This window comes from Anarhichas minor, unplaced genomic scaffold (genome assembly GCF_050575085.1).
Source record: "Anarhichas minor isolate MPS153535 unplaced genomic scaffold, ASM5057508v1 ptg000087l, whole genome shotgun sequence".
NCBI lineage: Eukaryota > Metazoa > Chordata > Actinopteri > Perciformes > Anarhichadidae > Anarhichas > Anarhichas minor.
The window spans coordinates 2,224,446-2,246,601 of record NW_027466533.1 but is presented as its reverse complement, the minus strand read 5'-3'; the positions used below and the strand labels follow the sequence as shown (position 1 = coordinate 2,246,601).

Genomic DNA, 22,156 nt, shown 5'->3' with positions numbered 1-22,156 from the left:
TTGCTGTCAGATGGCACTTTAGGCAAAATCGCCCCGCCCTCCACCACCCAGGCTACATGCAGTGATCATTCAGTGTCCAGGTTGAGTTAGTCAGAACTACACTCCTCATCACATCCAGATGTTCAGCATTCTCCGTCTCATCCCCACCACCAGAGTCTGGACTCCAAACCGGGTTTCCTAATCTTCTTACAGCTTCATCACCCCCTTTAAAATGATATGACGTTACAGCAGTGGCGGGCCGTCAGGGCCTGCAAGGCCTTCTCTGCTGGCCTAAACAGAATCACAAAGCTATATCTATTTTATAATTTAATAATTTTTCTCAAATACACTACATGTATTATAATTTATAAAACTATTTTTCCCATTATCTTATTTTCTCAATGCACAGCTACTGTCTTCCTCAGTTGCTCTGCTTCCAGTGCAGCTTGTTTTAAGTAGAGCTTTTATCCAATCAGATTTCACCTCTGTGTCTCTAGGTAAGAACAGAAACCCAGGCCTGCAGACTGAGGCCTGCATCCATTTGCAGTTTAAGTGAACGGGGACGATATTGTTGATTGTCATATTCTTCAACCAATCAGATCTTTAGTTTGACATGTTGGGCGTATTCTTTGACGTATCAGAGCCTGCTCGCCGGCCTATAATGACGTCAGCATTAGTGCAGCTCAGTGTCTGCCGCGAGGTGCAGAGTGCGCTGTGATTGGTCAGTGGGCGAGCACGTGACTATCATGAAACGAAGCTTAACAGCAGAGGCATGTCGGGTAGTGAATCACATCACGTGATGCAGCTCAGCCAATCAAATATGGGCATTCTGACTGAGCGAGATGCACCATGACACAGGGGGCTGAGACGAGGAAAGACACTGCAGAGCAGTACGTACAATGCTCAAGTTGTGAGTAAGTAAAATCATAAGACGATCTCTTTGGGCCGCGACTTTTCATTAAGTAGTGATGGTGGATCCCACAGCCAGTCCAGCTGAGAACCACTGTCCTCCATGAGCGGAGAAAACATTATACTTTCCTGAATATAAGCTATTGCAAGTCTCGTACCGAACGTTACGTACATTTAATACGTATATAGGTACGTACATTTAATACGAACATAGTTACAGCCTTAGAAACTGATATCTGTGGCACCATCATGTGGTTATAAGGTGGTATTTCAGCTGCAGGACAACAGTGAAGGCCCAGGTATAAAATGCACGGCCCGCCACTGCGTTACAGTGGGGTCTAATAGCCTATTCACATTTGTCATCCTGTTGTGCACATGTCAAAGGAATATTTATTCACTCAAAATGAAGTCTCTCCTGATTGAAATGTTATAGTTGTTGGCTAAACCGCATTTTACCTGCAAATCACCAAAACAAACAAACTGTGCTGTCGTCAGCTGCTCCTACAATAACCTTGTGGGGAATTTTTTTTTTTTTAATAATATACAATATTAAATAATTTACAATACAACATAAAATAAAGTATTTCATCTGATAACAACGCAAGAAATCATAGACTACGCATTAGTTGATTTATTATTCTAAGCTTGGAAACAATTCCGGGTAGGGCTTTAATTACTACAAAACACTTTCACACACAGGTCAGACAAAAGCTCTATGTGCTATATATTTTTTTCCCAAAGCTAGTTGTGTTGTAACAACTTTCAGACAATGTGTTTAAATTGAGACAAACTCCATTAGCAAGGCCTACCTTCATCTGGAGGGGGTTGATTATTGACCGGAAGTTGTTTGGACTGTGCTATCGAAGAAATAGGAGCGACACCAAAGTGCACAAGAGAAATCAACCAGTTTCAGCTGCACAGTGTACATGTTTTAGAATTATATTTCAGTCATTTAAGTTTCACATCAGCTATGAACAGAAACACACCTGGGAGGTTAATATGTGTGTGTGTGTGTGTGTGTGTGTGTGTGTGTGTGTGTGTGTGTGTGTGTGTGTGTGTCTACTTCCTGCCTTCACTTCTGCTTTCCTCTGCTGTCTACCTTTCTCCTGTCCCAGACTTCATTTCATTAAAAATTCCAGCAAACCTAATTTCACGCAATAAATGCATTATCCTAATCAACAGTGATGAGTGGAGCATGCACTGGCGCACACATGCACGTATCTGCACGTGTGTGTGTGTGTGTGTGTGTGTGCCATTAAGGAATTCCTACTTCCTCTCTGCTCCTGGCTCATCAGTATGGTAGAATAAACCGGTTGTTCATTAGCTGCAGCACTGCTTACTCTCTATTCCCTAATTATTAATGACCACTCTTCATGTGTATGTACACGCAAGTGTGTATGCACATGCACCTATGTGTGTATGTGTGTGTGTGTGTGTTGAAAACTAAAAGATTTGAATTCCTTTTCTCGGGCTGCGATTATGATGTGTGGATTCAGAACTGTTTCACTTGCCCACAGCTCACATCACACAACATTAAAGCAACCAGTGCAGCGAGCCGACAATCTGCTTGATCACGGTGCGACTACCCACAAGTCACTGTGCTTCTCCTGACACCTCAAGCTTTGGCTCTTAGATGGAACAACACAAATCAAGACGAATGGCCCGTCGAGGGTGACAGATGCAAGTCATCCCCTGAAAGGAGGGGCTGCAATCAGCATACAAACGATGACAGATGCTTTTAGCTACATGACTTATTGATGATGTCATTATCAAATCAGAAGACACAGGCAGAAACACTATAGTGCTGCTGCTTTGCACACACACACACACACAAAGTCGTGTTGTCATGACTTTTGGAGACATTACATTGACTTACATTAATTTACTGAAGACCTAACCCTAATCATGACTGCTACCAACCTAATCCTAACCCTTAACCTAGACCTAAAACGTAACATTAACCTTAAGCTAAATCTCGACCTAGACCTAAAACTTTACCTAAACCGCAACCCATTTTGTCCCCAAAAGCAAGGCGAGTCCCCACAATGTCACTGTGTAATCAGATTTATGTCGTCACAATACGGGGATAGCACGTCCACACACACACCTGGATACTGCACACACTGACCTCAATTCTTGTGGTCTTTTCTGACTTGATTTTATTGACAAACACTAATTTTTGATGTGCTATTTGTGTGTAGCGTTGTATTGGGTGTCTTGTATGTTTTTTGTGGTGTATCTCTGTATTATGTCTTTTCCTTTTACTGTTTTATTGTCTTGTCCTTGTTTGACCTGCCAAGGGACTGCAGATGCAAATTAGCTTAAGCTACAATCTGGTACAGTGCATCGAATGGAGACATTTATGTTTAAACTGTACATGGTCCCTTTTAAATAAATTAAATAAATAAATAAATATGACAACAGTAGCTTACACGCATGGTGGAAACATAAATCAGCCCCGATAATGACATGATGACGACCAAAAAGCACTGCCAGGTAACTCCATCAGGTGTGGGCAATAATGGAGCAGATATTTGCGGGTAGGGTGGAGTTTGACAAATACCTCTTTAACATTAACAACTTTATAAAGTTGAACAGGTAAAAGCTGGAGCCTTTCTTGTCCTGGCCTAAGTATGGCCTTATATTACCCATAGAAGTTGTATGTATATTTTGCAGTCTGTCAAAGCTGCTGTACTTAACACAACATTAGTTCTTTTCTCAGCTGAGTCATATTGTGATTCTGTACAGAGCAGCAGCCTCTAAGGTTTGTAGCTCCTTAAACGTTATGACCATAGAAATAGGAGGAGAACGGACATTGAACTGTTTGCCGTGGTCATTTGACTAGTACAAAGGAAAATGGTAATTGTTATTAGTTACAATGGTGACAACACACGTCAGTGAGAGTGTTGTCTCAGCTTGCCGTCTCAAGAGCTGCATCCGGACGGCTGGCTAGTAAGCTAGGTAACTAGCTGAACTAACTTGTCCTTCTCTGCGATGGGGCGTGAGCCGGAGGGACCGTTGTACCCAGCGGCCACCAGCCCACTGTTGGGCACCTTTACTTCACCAAGTGTGGCACGGTGGAATTAGCAAGCTAGCTAACCAGCCAGCTGTCTGCTAGTTAGCTAGCTAGCTTGCTAATTCCACAATATTTAAACGCTACACTAGTTACAGTAAATGAGCCGAACACAGTTGACACTTATATGGCGATAACAATGTGTTTTCCTTCGCTGTGATAAGAAAGTGCGGATCAAGCATTAAGTTGTTCAATTTTACTCATTTTCCGTGGTTCTCCACATTTCGTAACGTTACTAAACCCCTGCTTTCATAGTCGTTACTGCAAAACCTCACCTCAGTGAGCCCACCAGTCGCCGTGAATCTGTTTAGTTCATACGGGAGTTAGTGCGCCACAACGTTCGCAATGGCAATGGTACACATAAAAATGGCTGCCGCTCTGATCATCTAGCTACATTGATTTGATTTACATTGATTGATCCTATTTTATTTCTATGGTGTCTCAGATTGTTGTTAAGTCGGCAGCAGAGGTAGTCACAGAGACGATAACGGCCACTGAATTGAGACGCAGCCAATAATGTTAACTAGAATTAGTCATGTTGTGGTTTCCATCCATCTCTGACCAAAATGTCATCACTTCATCATTTTATCCTATTTGACATTTGTGTGAAATTGTCATATTTAGCATAGGAAATTAATTTGAAGAATGGTTCACCATTGTGCAGTGCAGGTGGGCCTTATCGCTCAAAGCTTGGCAGCACATGTGAATTCTCATTTTAAAGCGACACGTGCACCCCAGACACACACACATACGGTAAAGACGCCGCTGGCACACCTGCGAGCGCACACGTTTGTTAACCTTGAAGTCTTTCATGGGTAGAAGCGAAACACAATGGCGGGGAAGGTGAGACGACGCGTTTGACTGCTTTTCTTTTACTGAGATTTCTGACACACATGGAGCGTGATGGGGAGCAGGATGTCAGGGGCAAGATAACCTGCCACCTCCCTTATTTCTCTTCAAATTATACCGAGACAAAGTTCTATGATTTGCATGAACTCGCTATTTGAATAGTTTATTCGGCTTCAATTTGTCATTCCATTATTTGCAATTAATTTGAACACAGCAACGGTCTGTGTGTTCGATCAACTGTGAAGAAGAGATGATTAAAAAATGTCTATGGGGAGAGAATATACACATGGATTCTGTGTGTCAAACCGTCAAAATAATGAAAAAATATTGATCGATATCCATCCAATTCCCATAACAGTCACTGAATTATCACTGTTTTTGAGAGGACAATAAATACATGAGGCAACACTATTTTCTATATATTGTCATTTCTTTTCCTTTTTGAAGAGCTTGCCATGGTCATATTAAGGACAAATCACAAACATTACCAACTCAATGAAGTCATTCATCAAACAGCGGGCAAAATAAAAAGAATTCATCTCATACACTGTAATTGGTTTCTCATCCCTCAAAAGCCCTCGTGCGTATTTCTTATAGAAGCGCTGGCCGTGTCATCGGGCCTTTTGCCAAATGTTTGCAGAAGCTTTCTCTTGTGGGTGCGTGATCACGATCTACGGTCTATTTACATGCAGCCTCCGTATCCGTGATTGAAGCACCTGTAAAATAGGCAATTTTACAGTCGCTGCGCCTAATCACTCAGCTGTGGGTGGGAAATAACCTGCCCAGGCAAGCTGAGACCTGCCAGCCGGCTGTGAGTGCACTCCATTTATGTGAGCATGTGTGTGTGTGTGTGTGTCCGCAAACCCGTTAATGTCAGTGAGCTTATACAGTAGATTAATTCATAAAGTATTGTACTGTATGGCTACTACCATGAACTGACCAGGGGCTTTGATCTTTAGGGATTTTTCTCTCTGTGACCGTTCAAAAAACAATTCCCCCAATTCATCTGCACCTCATTTGATGACAGAAACTGGTTTCACTCATTGAACAAAGACAAGCACCGAGGCCCTGTCTGTGTGTATATGTGCCAGCTTTTTCACACAACATGGGTTTTGCTTTATCAAAGTTAATTGCCCACTTACTCAACTCTATAGAGAAAAAACCTGCAGCAAAAAAAAATCCCAAAAGGTGAAAATTAAGAAATGACTGCCCACACGTGGGCACATATTACAACCCTGTCACTCTTGCAAGGGTGGTAACAAAGTGATTTTAAATACAATGTGGCAGCAAACAACAAGCAGAAATGGCAAGCAGCAGACAAATAAGTTATCCCTCCTGATCAAACCGCATTTTAAATGTGTGTACTTCTGCTATCGTTATTCTAACTGGTCAATATGTCTCCTGAAAGAAAGACGTTGTACTGAAATACATACCGGTCGAAATATCTTGCCACATGTCATTTATAAAAAGGAAAATTATGTCAATCAAATCTATTGAGCCCATGTCTACGGGATGAAACATGCACAGTCAGCTGTTTCAACAATGCAAAAGTAGGAGTAATAAACCAAATTTGACTCCCCTCTGTGTATGCATACTTTTGAAAAAGTTTGCTATTAACGATCATATAAATTAAATAAAAAGATAGAAACTGGGATTGTAATAGATCACTTTTACAGAAGGTGCTGCAGGTTTTTGGACTGGAACACATACTGGCCTTAATTTATTGCCACATAAATGTGATTAATAAAATGGAAATTATGTAAATCAAATTGATTGAACCTTTCCAAATTCAAAGAAATTATGCACGGGGTGAAACATGCACAGTCATCTTTTTTGACATTGCACAAGCAGGAAAGACAACTGCATCATGCCCACTAGAGCTGTATATCCTGAAACTGATGTGACAGAAAGGCAGCTGTTTTTTATTTCAAATTTCAAAGGGATCACTGCTAGGAGCATTTCTACACAAAACATATTTTTAAAAAAAGATAAAAATAGTGGGTCATTCACAACTTTAAGGCACCAAATGTAACATTGTGATAAACCAGCCACAGTGACGGAGCCTGGCAATGCCATGTCACAAATGTAGCTTTAATCTAGCGTGGCCATGGTTGAATTAGTAGAGCGAAACAGAACCCTATCGAAGAGGTGATTGACAGTCCTTAGTCCTGCGGTATAAAATGTCCAAGACTTAACAGAACTGAACACCACTTGTTATTAACTCTTTCTGGAAAACAAGAAACCTCGAGACACATTGTCTAATGTATCTTTCCACCAAAGCGAGAGTCTCAGTTGATAATTAGTCATTCTAGGTGGAGAATTGTGTTCCATTTTTCTATCAGCGACACCTACTTTTAATAGTAAGCAAAGCTTGTGAGTTGCGGAGTCACATTTTAAGCTAGTTTCAAATGAATAAAAAGCTAAATCGTGATCAGACAACAGCCAGTGGGTTCTGAGATTGCATTTCTAGCATTCAACCAAAGCCTACTCCAATGTGATTGGTCAATACTACACAGTCTACAAACAGAAACCAGCAAGCTTCCAATACCAATATCTTGTCCAGTTGCCTACAGATTGTGCATATGAATCCAGAATGTGTTTACAGAGATTACCGCTAACTCAGACACAGATACTCATGGTTTAGTGCCCCATTTCCCTTATTTGGAATCCTAATACTGCATGTGCAAACAAATGAACTGTTCCTATTCCTAGATAATGATTTAGCTTAATGGATCTGAGAGTCTCTGGACATAATTTACATAAGTTTCTTACCTGTTTGAGCTTCTTCAAGTCTTCATCCAACTCAAGATTGTCCAAGATTACAGCCACAAAAAGACTGAGCAGAATCTAAAATGCAACAAGAGACATTAGAACACAATACTGTGTGTGAACACATTACAAAGAGAGAGCACGGCTCTCAACGGCTGAGTTGGCGACTCGCAGCTAACAGCGCTAACAGTGCAAACATCCGCAACAGTGCAGACAGAGCTAACAGTCTTTACCTGAGGGGGAAGCGGAGGGTGGGCGACTTCACTATCTGCTCAGGAAGACATTACTCCACTATATCTTCACATAGCTAATAGTTGTTTGCTGCTATATTATTGCTCTGAATATGAAATTTAGCACCTTTAAAAACAATCGACCTTGCGGCTTCAGTGACCTTTCACAAGACATATAACTCTCTTTCCCTCGTAATTAGATTGGATTGGATTCCCTGCACCTTCAACTATTTTTCATTTTTAATGCCTCGTATATTTAGCTACAGGTTTCTGTGTGCTCTGTTGCTGTATTAAATACACGTGCAGCCCCCTTGAGGCATGCTTTGTGATATCGGGTTCTGATAAACTTTGTCTCGACTTCGACTCAGTATGTGAACACGTCGCAATATGTAAATGTCATTATCCCCGTTTCCATTATTGAAATAATACTTTTTTTTTTTTCTCCAAAAGTACAAAGTCTGCCTAGTAATTGCATTTGTTGCTTGTTCTGTTCTGGAGGACATCCTGTCTGTCTGGGCTGAAGCGTGAGTCATCCTGAGACCGTCTGTGTTGTCTGAACGCTCCCCATATTCGAGGGCCAAACCGCCAAAATGTCAGCACTTCTTACGCCTGCAAGTCTGATCGACTGTGATTAGATGCACACCGACGGGCGCGGGGGCACTAATTGGATGCATTGAGAAAACTATTTGTGTATCCTTTCGGCCACAAATTTTCAGCAACCCTGCTTTTACTGACCACAATAATGTGAATAATATGAGTGTGAAGAGATTACTGCAGTGAAATGCATCTCTTGCAACTTTTTTGACTTGTACATTTGAAATAGCACAGTGAGTTCCTCACCAGGGTAGCGAACAGATGGTAGAGGATGAAGTAAATGGCTACTACGGGAGCCCACATGTGACCTACAGCCACCAGAGTCTGGTCCATGACATCCACCCAGCCCTCCTGGGTTAGGATCTGGAACATGGACATGAATGCCTACAGGGAGGAAAGCACAGGATAAGAGGGAGTGAGAGAGACAAAATGCTACAGAGGGCAAGTGAGTGCGTGAGCGGTGAAGAGAGGGAGAGGAAATTACACCGAGAGGCAGAAGGATCTGACATTTGAAACATGCTTTTTTTTTCTTTCGCAGGAGGGCAAATATCCCACAGCTGATCCCTTTCTGACCATTCCTCTCTAGGTAACAATGTTTGAAATATTATAGAGAGAAAGAAGAGAGGAAATGAGGAGCCATTTTTCTGTCCTGCTGCTCTCTAATTTACTTAGAAGAGGTCAGATAAAAGTGTAGGGAAGAGACACAGGCAACACCGTGGCCCCTGGAGTCAAATGACATGCCTGTGCCTCCTCCTTAGTATCTCACCTCCAGACAGCCCCCCCCCCCCCACCACCAGCCCCTCCCAGCTGCTCCCACGTCACCGCCGATGAAGATAAACCCAGCAACAGGTCGTTGCCCGTAGGGGGGAGACAGCCAAACATCATTAACTGTGATGCGGTGTGCGTCTTGTGTGCACATGAGGCACAGGCAGTGACGGAGACGAAGAGAGAGAATGAGAGCGAGCATACAAGTGGCATCTGTTTACGAGCAACCCCCCCGTGTCCCGCTGTGCCTGGGATCGGAGAAATGTTGGAGGGGGTGAGGAGGAATAAAAAAAAAAAAAGAAAGGAGGATGGAAAGATGAGGCACTTAGAAATCAAAGGAGGTACCACATCTGTCGACCTCATCGCGCAACCCATCATCGACATCTGCAGGCCTCTCCGCTGTTTGTCTGAGGTGTCACTCTGGAGCTGCTCGCATGAATTTATAAGTTTTGTATGTACCTGTATGTCCTGATTTTAACTGCATTGAATGTTTCCATTAGGGCATATTCAGAAGAGGTGCGTTTGGAGCAGTAGAGTTTTTAAAGAGTTTACCCGTTTGGTCGGCGTTATTTGTGCAGGCGAAAACTACGCCATTCAAAATCAGATGGTTACTATATAACTGCTGATGTTGCATGAAAATGTTGGCTGAATAAAATAAATATTAAAAACTCTTTTCCTTCCCCACAAAGAATCACACAAAAGCACCACTTTAAACCTTGTTTTAAGATGTTTTAGAGACGTTCATGCTCGCAAGTTTCTTGGAAATAAATCATTCAGCATGAAAAAAGCATAAAGCAATGAGTAATCGACTGAAGACATGTTAATAGACAAAGACCAAAACGGGAGCAGCCCTAAAAACCTACAAATACAGCATTTGAGGGTATAATGGAAGATACGTTGACATCTGATAAGCAGCAGTCACTCACAGGAAGCCTTGCATAATACAATGCAAAGAGAGAAAATGACAACCTGCTGCAACGTATTCTCATTAACGGTCCACATGCTATCCTACGAACAGTTACTCCTCATTTTTGGTGTGCTTTCCTACGATAGCCAGCGACACGTTATTTTCCGCTCGCTACATACAGACGGTCTTTTCAAAATAAACATCTGTCTTCACAGGAAACAACTCAGTCCGGTATAGTCAACAAAACTACTTGTGTTTAGGAAAAGATTGTCGTTTGGGTGAAACTAACCACGGAATTGTCTTTACTGAAGTACGCGTAAGTCACGCCGAAACACGAAAAGCGGTCTCCTGGCTGAAAGATCGCTGTTGATTGCAAAAGCAAAAGTTACCTTGATTGGTTATTTAGACCTACTCTGTTCAATGAATCACCCATTTGGGCTTAGGTATGTGACTCAGGGTGAATCTGAAACAAGTTGTGATTCATTTAGGCACAGTTTACAGTTTAAAAGAACACTTAAAAATAAGCAGAATCACACCGATAGAGGCTTTCTTTAATAAAGCTAATCCATACATACAGATTGCCCTCTTGGTGGGAGGGTGAGTGCGAGGGGTTCCTTACCCTGGGGAACGTGGTGAAGCGGTCCAGTTCCTCCACGAAGCAGAACATCTGCAGGCTGATGGCCGACATGACGATGAGGAGGCTGGCTGTGAACACCACCAGGCTGCCGAGTTTTTTACCCGGACCAAATATCTTATACACAAAGTCCTCCAGAGCCGGGGAGATCTTAATCAAACGCACGACACGTAGCACCTGAGGAGAGGAAAAGCATACACCGTGAGGTGACCGTTTGTGTAACCCTTGATTTTTTGGTCTTTGGGAAAGTAGTTTGATAATCATGAGGAACACAGAGGTGGTATTTATATAGATTACAATATAAATCAGCGTTATAAAAGGAAACACAGGGGACAAAACAGGGCATTGATGTGGACCCAGTGGTAAAGGTGCACTGATACTGTGCTCTGTCAACGGGCTCAGTCCTGAAATTGCTTGCGGTGACAACAACCCCCTAAAGGTAATGCATACTGGTCTGACTCTGATCTGGGATCCAGAAGAGTGGCTATTGATCGAGCTCAGCACTGATGCCCCAGGCCAAAGATTTTTTCTTCACAATCCTGCTCAAAGCCAAATGAATGGCTATCTCCCATTCCCTGGACACGCAGCAAAATAAAGGAGACAGACGGGGGGAGGCTGGTCTACAGGGGGATCCGACAGTAAACTAATACAGTAAGAACGCTCGCAGCATGATGACGGATGGGAATGGGAGGACATTATACCTTCTAGCCCTGACAAACCGTGATGACCACTATCCATTTTACTACAGTTGCAAGCTCTGGGGCTGAGAGCAAACCATAAGAGGGTAGGTTCACCGAGGGTATGAGGCTATAAACATCTTCTCTCTTTTTTGTCCTAAGCATGAGAACTACACAGCTTGGGAATCTGAAAAGGCAGTGTGCAAAATACTTGATTGACACTTCAGACCCCCCCCCCCTTTAAAATCCTCAAAAGCAAAATTTCAGCGGGCCTCCGAAATCATAACACAATTATTTGTCACTTGTAGTCACTAAAATGTCTTTTAAAAGTATACTAAGAGATGTTTTCATTACTCAAACTGCAAAACATTTACTTGCAAATATGAATGAGAGACGTAAACGACACGGTCAGCCAGAGACGCGACAGGCTGCCGCTAAAAGAGAGCCTGTCTTCATGTCTGTTCGTGATCGACAAATTGGATCCAGTGTCTTTCGTGAGAACCCGGATTAAAGCAGGACCTCGTCGCTCCTCTTCTTGGACACCAGGGCGGTGACAAGAAGAAGTGTGTGTGTGTGTGTCGGTTTGGGGCGTGTGCACGTGTGTCTGATTGGCTAGAGAGAGGCGAGTGCGCTGTGCGTATTCTGTTGCAGTAGTTGTTGCATCGTAGCGTTGTGTGTGTGGCTTTATTGTTAACGATATACGCCTCAGCGATGTGTGTGTACAGCATGGTTGCCTTTGCTTGCATCCATGAATATCTAACTATTTAGTTGCATATCTGAAAAACCGAAGAAATAAATGTGACTGTTTCAAGAGAAGAAAAAAAAAAACATATCTCGACTACTCATCCAGACATGAGAAGAGCAATAAACAATAAAATCTAATCAAAAGTAATTACTTTTACGAGAGGTTATCCCAATCACGGTGCAGGCTCAGGGCCAGATGTGCGAGACGGAAACACGACAAATAACAGACTGTTGTTTGCATGGCTGAATCAAAAGCTTGTTTTTCCCCCCCACAAAGAGGTTTGTGCGCCTGCTACCAATGATTAACTATAAACGACACTCGGAGAATGGCTCTCCAGCTGTGCCGCTTCTGGCTCCAGCCTCTTGCAAGACAAAGCAATGCTTAGCATAAAATTGAATTGCATTGTCGCCGTCACGGATATCCCATCCAGAATTTTTAAACCCGTATTGGCAAAATACCAATAACTAGAACCGGATCAGTGCACCTCCGCCAGAATTGTCCAAAAATGATACAATGCCCCGCCTTTTCGCATGAATGCATTGACTGAATTGTTAAATTGTGCTGCTACTGAAGTGTCGAGGTGGGTTGATTAAAAAGCATTCTGCCAAGTGGGGTGTTTGCATTGTGACATTTGGTCCAAAGACAATTGGGGAGGCTCGTCTTAAGCAGTGAAAACACCCTTTGGTTGGATAAGATTAAGTAATTGGGTATGATTTATTGCTTTTTGATTTAAGACAACAAAGGTTTTCATACGACACGTTGGCATGCGTTTGCTTGAGCGTAAGCATTGCAAATGTGTGGATGGCAGCTGTTGAGAGAGTCAGACAGGATCAGGGCAGCTTGTACGGTCAAGGCTGATTGGAGACCCGTCAAGGATCCCTTTCCCATCGGATCCTCCACAGAGATTTCCATCGACACAGCAAGGTCACGGGGTTACCCTTTGGACAGAGTGCAGCACTTATAAGGTCTGGATGGATGATACTTCTACAAGGCGCCATTGCCACATGGGTCACAATATACAAAGTTGATTTATAGTTCTGCTTTGGGAACCGGACAAAAACTTTGTCAACAGGTGATGTGTTGCCACTTGCCGGTGTTTGTGCGTTTGTGAGTGAAGCAGTGCGAGTTAAAAGGGACTGCTAATAAAAACAAAACTAACATACCAGGTTTGAGACGTGCTGGATATGTAAAATGATTTTGTTAATCAAGAGGGTCATATCAAACTCAAAACTAATATTCAGCAGCACAAGGTAACATACTTTACATGATGCTTGACACAGTATCCACAAAATGGATTATCATAACCTGTCATAACCCGAGAATAGAGAGGAAAAAAGAAAGAGTGATTTGAAAATATATAGTTTGTAGAAATGCACACATTTAATAAAACATTAGTAACATAAGTAAGAGAGGCCGATGAGTGAGCGATTCAGAGATGTCGGGGTAATTCTCCCGTCTAACCTGGGAGGATTTGTGTAAATGTATTAGATTACTTGTCAGGGTTCAAGATTCACAACGTACTGTAAAGAGGTGGCAGTCGGAGCTTGGCGTTACGGTTACGGACACAAATGGGGAAGGCTCGAGAAGAGTGGACAAGAGGGGCTGTGATACGCCGACGAAGATGCCTCAGAGAAAGTAATAGTGCCAGACTCTCAACCCGGCATCTAGTAGCACTACGACAGAGGTAAATATTACATTCTTCTCCATCGTTGTTATCATTACTCCGACAACGGCGTAAGTCCTGATTGGCTAATTGTTAGTCACCCCGTGGTGCTCATTCGCTCCATCACCTCTTAATCGAGAAACCGCTGGTTCATGTATCGATGCGCAGAGACGAATCAGCTGACTTGAACTTGGTGGAGTGGGCAGATTTACATGTCTGGACCCAGGCAATGAAAAAGTGGGAAGTCAAAATACTTGACAACGGCCCTTTGGAGGATGGAAGATCACACACATTGGCAAACACAGAATTTATAGACAAAAATAATGTAGATCACAACTACTAGACACATCTCTAGTGAGGACTAATGCGTCACACATTATTGCTTCCACTTACAGAACGATCAGGACTTTCCCAGCTCTCTGCCTCACATACGGGGAGTTGAGGACTGCACATTAAGGCTCAGTTTTATGCAAAATATCACCTAAAACCCACCAGGGAACGACTCTTTTCACTGAACATATCAAATGTCCCTCAAAAATGGGTCACCACTGGAAAAATCACTTCACCGGATCTCTGTTCGACACTTGTGGTGTCGCTACATTTAAAGCATTTTGAATGAATAGTGGAGAGGTTTTAACACCGAAGAGTGATATGATTGATTCTCGCTCATTAATGCATGGTCACAGGAGAGAAATGTCACTAAATGATTCACGGCTTCTGTTCCACACTGCAATTTTATCTGAAGTGAGGATGCTTCAGTTTCACATTTACGATATAAAGGGATTCATGTGTGTTTATACAGGCATGCTTATGTGCAAGTGCATACTGTAAAAATGTGTATGTGTGTGAGCGTGTGTGTGTATCTATACCTGAAAGTAGGTGAACTGAGAGTGGTAGAGGTAGGGGTAGATGTGCAGTGTGGTGCCCACCACCAACAGAGATTCAAACTTGTGCAGGGAGGAGCTGATGTAGCCGGTGAAGCCCAGACACCAGATTTTCAGAAGAGCCTCCAGGTCAAACAGCACAGTGAAGGCGACCTGGGGTGGAATGGAACAAACAGCAATCAGCGGTTCAGCGTTTTTACTCCCCACCACCACAAATCTCTCTCAGCAAGATGCTGTTCCACAGCAGTTAAAGGAATACTTCACCCTTAAAAGGAAAACAATTTCTATATCAATTGCTTCCCGCACGCTACCTTGAATTCTTGAGGAAAACGTTTTATTTCTGCGGTTAAACTTGGTCTTTGTTACTTCAATTAATCAAGGATTCTCCATTCGCTGTGGAGGCATGTGAGAAAAATAAAGTTTTATCAAAGGTAATGCATGGATATACACAGGGTGACCATTTCTCCACCAATCCTTGTACAGGTTACATTTTTTATTAGAGACAGACAAACACGATATTGACATTAGAAAGAGTCATTTTGAAATGAATTTACCTGTAAGTACAATGTACTCAAACTTTACTTTTCCAATTCCTGCCTCTTTACTCTTCTACTGTAGGACATTTCAGAGGGAAAACATTGTACTTTCCCTGCTACTTATTTGACAGCTATAGTTATTTTGAAGATATACGTTCAATTTATAAAACAATGCCTCACTAATGATTGAACTACCCAATAGTATAAAGTAGCTCAGCATCCACCAGCTACACCACTTAAATGCAGTTTTCCTGTACCGGAGATCGAAATAACAAAAGACGCCACCAGGTATGGCTATGGGAAATACAGGGTGTTGTGTTTCTGGAGCTTGACCCAGAGCAGGGACTAAACATCGGGATAGCTTGTTCTCTGTGGCATCGATTTTTACCTTTCTGTTTCAAACCTGTCTCTTGCTAGTCCCCTTTATGCGCCATACGAAATCCTTGGAGGACCCCTTTAAGTAAAGCATCTGAATGTTTCCACCACCACTGTCTTCATCAGGGGGAATACAGTAAAAAGGAGGGAATGAAATTGGCACCTCACCAATAAAGCGTGCATTTCTGCATTTACCTCTAAACCCAGTGCCTCCATTTCCTATTTTTCCCTCCACAGCCTTCACACAGATTGGAACAAATCTGCAGATCGATGGCTGTATGATATGGATGGGGAGAGTGAGGGAAGGTAATATTGTGTCTGTTTCTTTTTCCTTCCTTTTTCTTATCTCCTCTGTGTGTGTGTGTGCGTGTGTGTGTGTGTGTGTGTGTGTGTGTGTGTGAGAGAGAGGTATGAAGGGGACGGAGGAGGTGATTATACTCCTCGCAGTCTTTGTTGGCGCTTTACCACCTGCATACTGATGACATCAAACCAACCTGCATGACACATACAGTGCAGTGTCGCGTGTACACTTTAAAACAAAAATCTAAATCAAAAGAGCTAATAAAGAAATATACATAGACTAAAGTTGATTAATGAAAATGTCCATTATTGAAAAATGATAACTATACAAAGGTATGGATTATAACCTGTCTGGTACCCTTAAATCCCCAGTTGGACCATACATCACCAAAGTGGTAATATCACGAGGCACTCAGACTACGCAAGGATTAAATCCCTATTAATAACAGACCATGACATTACCATGGAGGGCATTCCAAATAAGGACCTCTACTGTAGAGACAAACCCTTTGTCTGTGTCCTTTAACGGGCTTTTACCAAAAGATGATCTCATACTGTTTGTTATCTAATAAAACAAATTAAAACAAAGCTGTAAATTAAAACCATGCTCGAAGGGCTTGTGTCAATGTTAAACCCAGGGATCGAGGTTGACATTTGGAGTTGAAAGAAAAAGCAGGAAATTGAAGGAAAAAAATCATCTCACCTCGGCCAGGTAAAACTCATCATAGTGCCGGCGGTAGTTCTCGCCTTTGTAGTAGTTGCTAGCGGCAACGATGACGTCCACGGCGACCATGCTCAAGATGAACATGTGGAACACGGAGGACCGCATCAGTTGCTGTGGAGACAGAGCTCGATTACAATCAATGTCAATAGCACACGACGGGCGAAGAGGAAAGAAGAGGTGCGTGGGAAATGGACGGCCATTTTTATTTAGTTTCCCATTGAGCTTCATCAAACTCTGGTCTACGGATGTGAACCAGCAATACCAGGATAATAATAAAGTAAAGCATTATCTGAGATACATTTATTTTTCCAGTCTGATTGAAGGTTATAACATGATGGACAAACAGGAAGATAGGTAAGGTGTAATGTACCACAGAACAAGAGTGATTGTGAAAAACAGGGTGATGAGACTTAACTCTGCCTTTCCCTGAATGTAAATGTTGTGTTAATACCATCAATTATATATATATATTAGTGCTGGGCAACGATTAAAATTTGTAATCGCGATTAATCGCATGATTTTTTTGCGATTAATCGCATTGTTATGCGCAAAGTTCAATAATGAATTCAAAAGTAGTGCATTGCACACTTTTATTTTAAAAGTACTGCTATATGAACAAAAGGTCAATAACATTTGGTTTATAAACACTTTAAACACATCAGGTTCTTGTTAACAGCAGTATTCCCTTTACACAGTAGCAGTTATAATACAGTTATAATGATTCTGATAATAGATATTCAGCCGGTGTTCACAACTTTATCTTCATGTGTGTAAGAGATGCAATTTAAATATACACCTTGAAAACTGCAAACATATCTACTTCTTTTTTTAAAATGTTTGTTAAATTCTCAGTAGCAATAACTAAATGACGCTTATTATACATATTCCAAACAAAAACACTTTAAAAACTCGACAATATGTATTTTAATATTGTCACTGTTGTAAACTGTTTGATTGCATGATTTACTTTTATTGTGAAGAGCATGAAAACGGAAGTGCATTTACTTTGAAGAGACAGGAAGTAGAATGGTACGTGTTCTTGATGCTAACAATGTAGATGTACGTAGAAAACCACATGTCAGGTGCAAGAGCGCGTTGTGTTCACTGTAACACTGTAATACTGCAGTTCAGACAGTAAAGTATTCCGTTCAAACAACATGTGTCTTGGTCCTCACTAGAAGCTCCACTTCACAACAGTCACGTTTGATCGGTAACGAGACGATCACGCTCGTGCGTGTGTGTGTGTTTGTGAGACAAGAGTGAACGACTGTGACGGAGGGTAGGAGGGGTTCCGGACTCGGGGGAAGAAGGAAGTGACGCCACATGAACACAGCTGTTCACTGCTTGCTGCCTGGTTCTTGCGTTAAATATGTCCGCTTAATACATTTTTTTTTTTTAAACTGCGTTAACGCGCGATAATATAATTGTCGGCGTTAATTAATTAATGCGTTAACGTGATATTAACGCGTTAACTTGCCCAGCACTAATATATATATATACACAACTCCAATGGATTTGAAACGAATCAGTCAATATGTGGTCTAAGTGAAGACTTTCAGCTTTAATTCAATGGATAAAACAAAACAAATCACAATGACCGTTTAGGAATCACAGCCACTTTTACACAGCCACCCACATTTTCAGAGGCTCAAAAGTAATTGGACAATTGTCTGACAAACGGTTTCATGGCCAGATGTGGTTTGTTCTGTCACTATTTCATGACAAATGATGCCGACAATAGGATTCAAAATGTTATATTTGCAGTTGGTAGTTGGTCCTTGGAACTCTCAGCATGCGGACCAAAAAGGTGTCAATGCAAGTGGAGAACATTATTAGGTTAAACAAATTGGTGTACCTTGGTGAAGAAAAACCCCTTCATAACATCTACTGAAGTCAAGAACACTCTGGAGGATGTTGGCGCATCATTGTTAAAGTCTACAATCAAGAGACGCCTTCAAGAATCTAAATACAGAAGGTTTACAACAAGGTGAAAACCACTGGTAACACTGAAGAACAGGAAGGCCTGATTAGACTTCAACAGAAAACATCTGAAAAAGCCTGACCAGTTTGGGAAAAAGATTCTTTGGACAGATGAAACCAAGATGAACTTGTACCAGAATGATGGGAAGAGAAAAGTGTGGAGAAGGAAAGGAACGGCTCATGATCCAAAGCAAACCACATCATCTGTCTAACATGGTGAAGGCAGTGCTTTGGATGGGCATGTATGGCTGCCAATGGAACTGGGTCACTGGTGTTCATTGGCGATGTCACAGCTGATAGAAGCAGCAGGATGAGTTCTGAGGTGTTTAGGGCTAAACTATCTGCTCAGATTCAGACTAATGCTACAAAATTGATTGGATGGCGCCTCACAGTGCAGATGGATAATGACCTAAAACATACTGTGAACACAACCCAAGAGCTTCTTATGGCAAAGGAATGGAATATTCTTCAATGGCCAAGTCAGTCACCTGATCTCAACCCAAGTGAGCAGGCTTCTCACTTACTGAAGATAAAACTGAAGGCAGAAAGACCCACAAACAAGCAGCAGCTAAAGGAGGCTGCAGTAAAAGGTCTGGCAAAGCATCTCCAGGGAGGAAACTCACCGTTTTTGGTGATGTCTGTGGGTGCCAGGCAATCATCATCAAACTTCAGGCAATCATTGACTGCAATGGATTTTCCTCCAAGTATTAAACATAATGATTATATTCACAAATATGTTAGTTTGTCCAATTACTTTTGAGCCTCTGAAAATGGGGATGACTGTGTAGAAATGGCTGTTATTCCTAAACGGTCATTGTGATTGTTTTGTTTTATCCATTGAATTAAAGCTGAAAGTCTTCACTTCAACCACATATTGACTGATTCGTTTCAAATCCATTGGAGTTGTGTAAATAAGCAAAATTAGAAAGATTGTGTCATAGTCCAAATACTTATGGCCCTGTATATAAGGAAAATCAGATTAGAATATTGTGAAAAGGTTCAATATTGAAGAGACCTGGTGCCACACTCTAATCAGCTAATTAACTCAAAACACCTGCAAAGGCCTTTAAATGGTCTCTCAGTCTAGTTCTGTAGGCTACACAATCATGGGGAAGACTGCTGACTTGACAGTTGTCCAAAAGACGACCATTGACACCTTGCACAAGGAGGGCAAGACACAAAAGGTCATTGCAAAAGAGGCTGGCTGTTCACAGAGCTCTGTGTCCAAGCACATTAATAGAGAGGCGAAGGGAAGGAAAATATGTGGTAGAAGAAAGTGTATAAGCAATAGGGATATCCGCAAAGAGTGGACTTATGCAAGACATGGGTTTCAGCTGTCGCATTCCTTGTGTCAAGCCACTCTTGAACAACAGACAGCGTCAGAAGCGTCTCGCCTGGGCTAAAGACAAAAAGGACTGGACTGCTGCTGAGTGGTCCAAAGTTATGTTCTCTGATGAAAGTAAATTTTGCATTTCCTTTGGAAATCAGGGTCCCAGAGTCTGGAGGAAGAGAGGAGAGACAACAATTCACGTTGCTTGAGGTCCAGTGTAAAGTTTCCACAGTCAGTGATGGTTTGGGGTGCCATGTCATCTGCTGGTGTTGGTCCACTGTGTTTTCTGAGGTCCAAGGTCAACGCAGCCGTATACCAGGAAGTTTTAGAGCACTTCATGCTTCCTGCTGCTGACCAACTTTATGGAGATGCAGATTTCATTTTCCAACAGGACTTGGCACCTGCACACAGTGCCAAAGCAACCAGTACCTGGTTTAAGGACCATGGTATCCCTGTTCTTAATTGGCCAGCAAACTCGCCTGACCTTAACCCCATAGAAAATCTATGGGGTATTGTGAAGAGGATGATGCGAAATGCCAGACCCAACAATGCAGAAGAGCTGAAGGCCACTATCAGAGCAACCTGGGCTCTCATAACACCTGAGCAGTGCCACAGACTGATCGACTCCATGCCACGCCGCATTGCTGCAGTAATTCAGGCAAAAGGAGCCCCAACTAAGTATTGAGTGCTGTACATGCTCATACTTTTCATGTTCATACTTTTCAGTTGGCCAAGATTTCTAAAAATCCTTTCTTTGTATTGGTCTTAAGTAATATTCTAATTTTCTGAGATACTGAATTTGGGATTTTCCTTAGTTGTCAGTTATAATCATCAAAATTAAAAGAAATAAACATTTGAAATATATCAGTCTGTGTGTAATGAATGAATATAATAGACACGTTTCACTTTTTGAATGGAATTAGTGAAATAAATCAACTTTTTGATGATATTCTAATTATATGACCAGCACCTGTATATATAGCTTCCGAGAGCACAGACTGGAAGACAGATGATAACTGTCAGATATTCAAGGAGAGAATAAATATACATGTGATGGCACAGACACAGGTTCTTTCTTTTTCTGAGCTGCCAACTATACACCGTACTGTATATTACGAGGTGGAAACAGGCAAAGAGGGAGGGCCGGCAGCTAAACGGCAGGCAATTCAAAGCAATCAGGAGCCTTTCATTGGTCGCTGGGAGAAACATCCACCCAGACAGCAGAATCAGTGTGCATTCAGACAGCCTGGAAACAAGAAAGGAAAGGGGCGAGAAACGTACGTTATTTCCCGTGGGGGATAGCAGGGGCATTGAACAGCTCCAACAACATCACATAATGGAAACAGTCGGGACTCAAAAGAATGGGAGGGGAAACAACTCCCCCCCCAAAAAAAAGAATGTTTGGACAAAAACTTGCACTCCTCACTTAGACAAACACCGGAACGTATGACAGATGTGATCGCAGCCTTGATCCACATGTATGTGGCATAACGAACAGCTTGAGAGTGGGTAGAATAGCTCACCCTAAAAAAAGACATGCACGTGAGACTGGAAATAGGAAGGGTTGGAAAAGTGAAGAGAGAAAAAAGCGAGGAAGACTTTAGGAAAGATGAAGAGTGTTTGGAAAGATCAAATTCGGGAAAATGGGACCACGGCCATCTACCCTCCTACACACAGATACACTAACAGTGCAAACTCCTTAGCCTCTAGAAAGCCTGATCCACAATTGGTAATCAGAGAAAGAGTAATGATGACGGAACTCGTGTATGTAATCATCTGATGGAACTTTGAACTTGGGTGGATGATTCATTGGCGTTTTAAGGAACAAAAAAAAAGTGTAAAAAAAAAAAATGATACTTAGTGACAAACGGAAAGAGCAGGAGATTTAGAGAGAATGTCATCACCAGAAAAAAATGGCAGCATTTTAACACATAAGGTGACTTTTATTTGTGTTTATCTGACAAGGTCCTCTTATTATTATAATTTCTGAAAGGTCAGAGCGAGTACCACGATTGTTAAAGCACTTTAAAATGCCACTGGGAGGAGGTTAGAATCACAGTTATGCTTCTCTCTTCTTTAAATAACAAAATTACAGTCATTTAAAACTGATTTCCTACATTTCTACACCACCTAACCTCTTAAATTAAGTCAAAAACACAGCCAACTGCACTAGTCTTAGTTAGATTGAGGGTGCTATGAAAACCAAAAACGCCGAAAAGGGCCGACTGTTTGA

The 22,156-nt window shown here is 42.0% G+C and overlaps 1 protein-coding gene across 1 annotated transcript in view; it reads right to left on the bottom strand.

The window, feature by feature from the left end:
- Positions 1–22,156, bottom strand: part of nalcn (sodium leak channel, non-selective) — a 75,270-nt gene that overhangs the window by 28,496 nt on the left and 24,618 nt on the right. The window contains exons 11-15 of the mRNA XM_076081857.1: positions 16,593–16,724; positions 14,664–14,831; positions 10,695–10,886; positions 8,650–8,787; positions 7,583–7,657 (exon numbers count right to left, since the gene is read on the bottom strand). Of these exons, the coding sequence (XP_075937972.1) occupies positions 7,583–7,657; positions 8,650–8,787; positions 10,695–10,886; positions 14,664–14,831; positions 16,593–16,724 (705 nt within the window). The remainder of the gene's footprint in view (positions 1–7,582; positions 7,658–8,649; positions 8,788–10,694; positions 10,887–14,663; positions 14,832–16,592; positions 16,725–22,156) is intronic.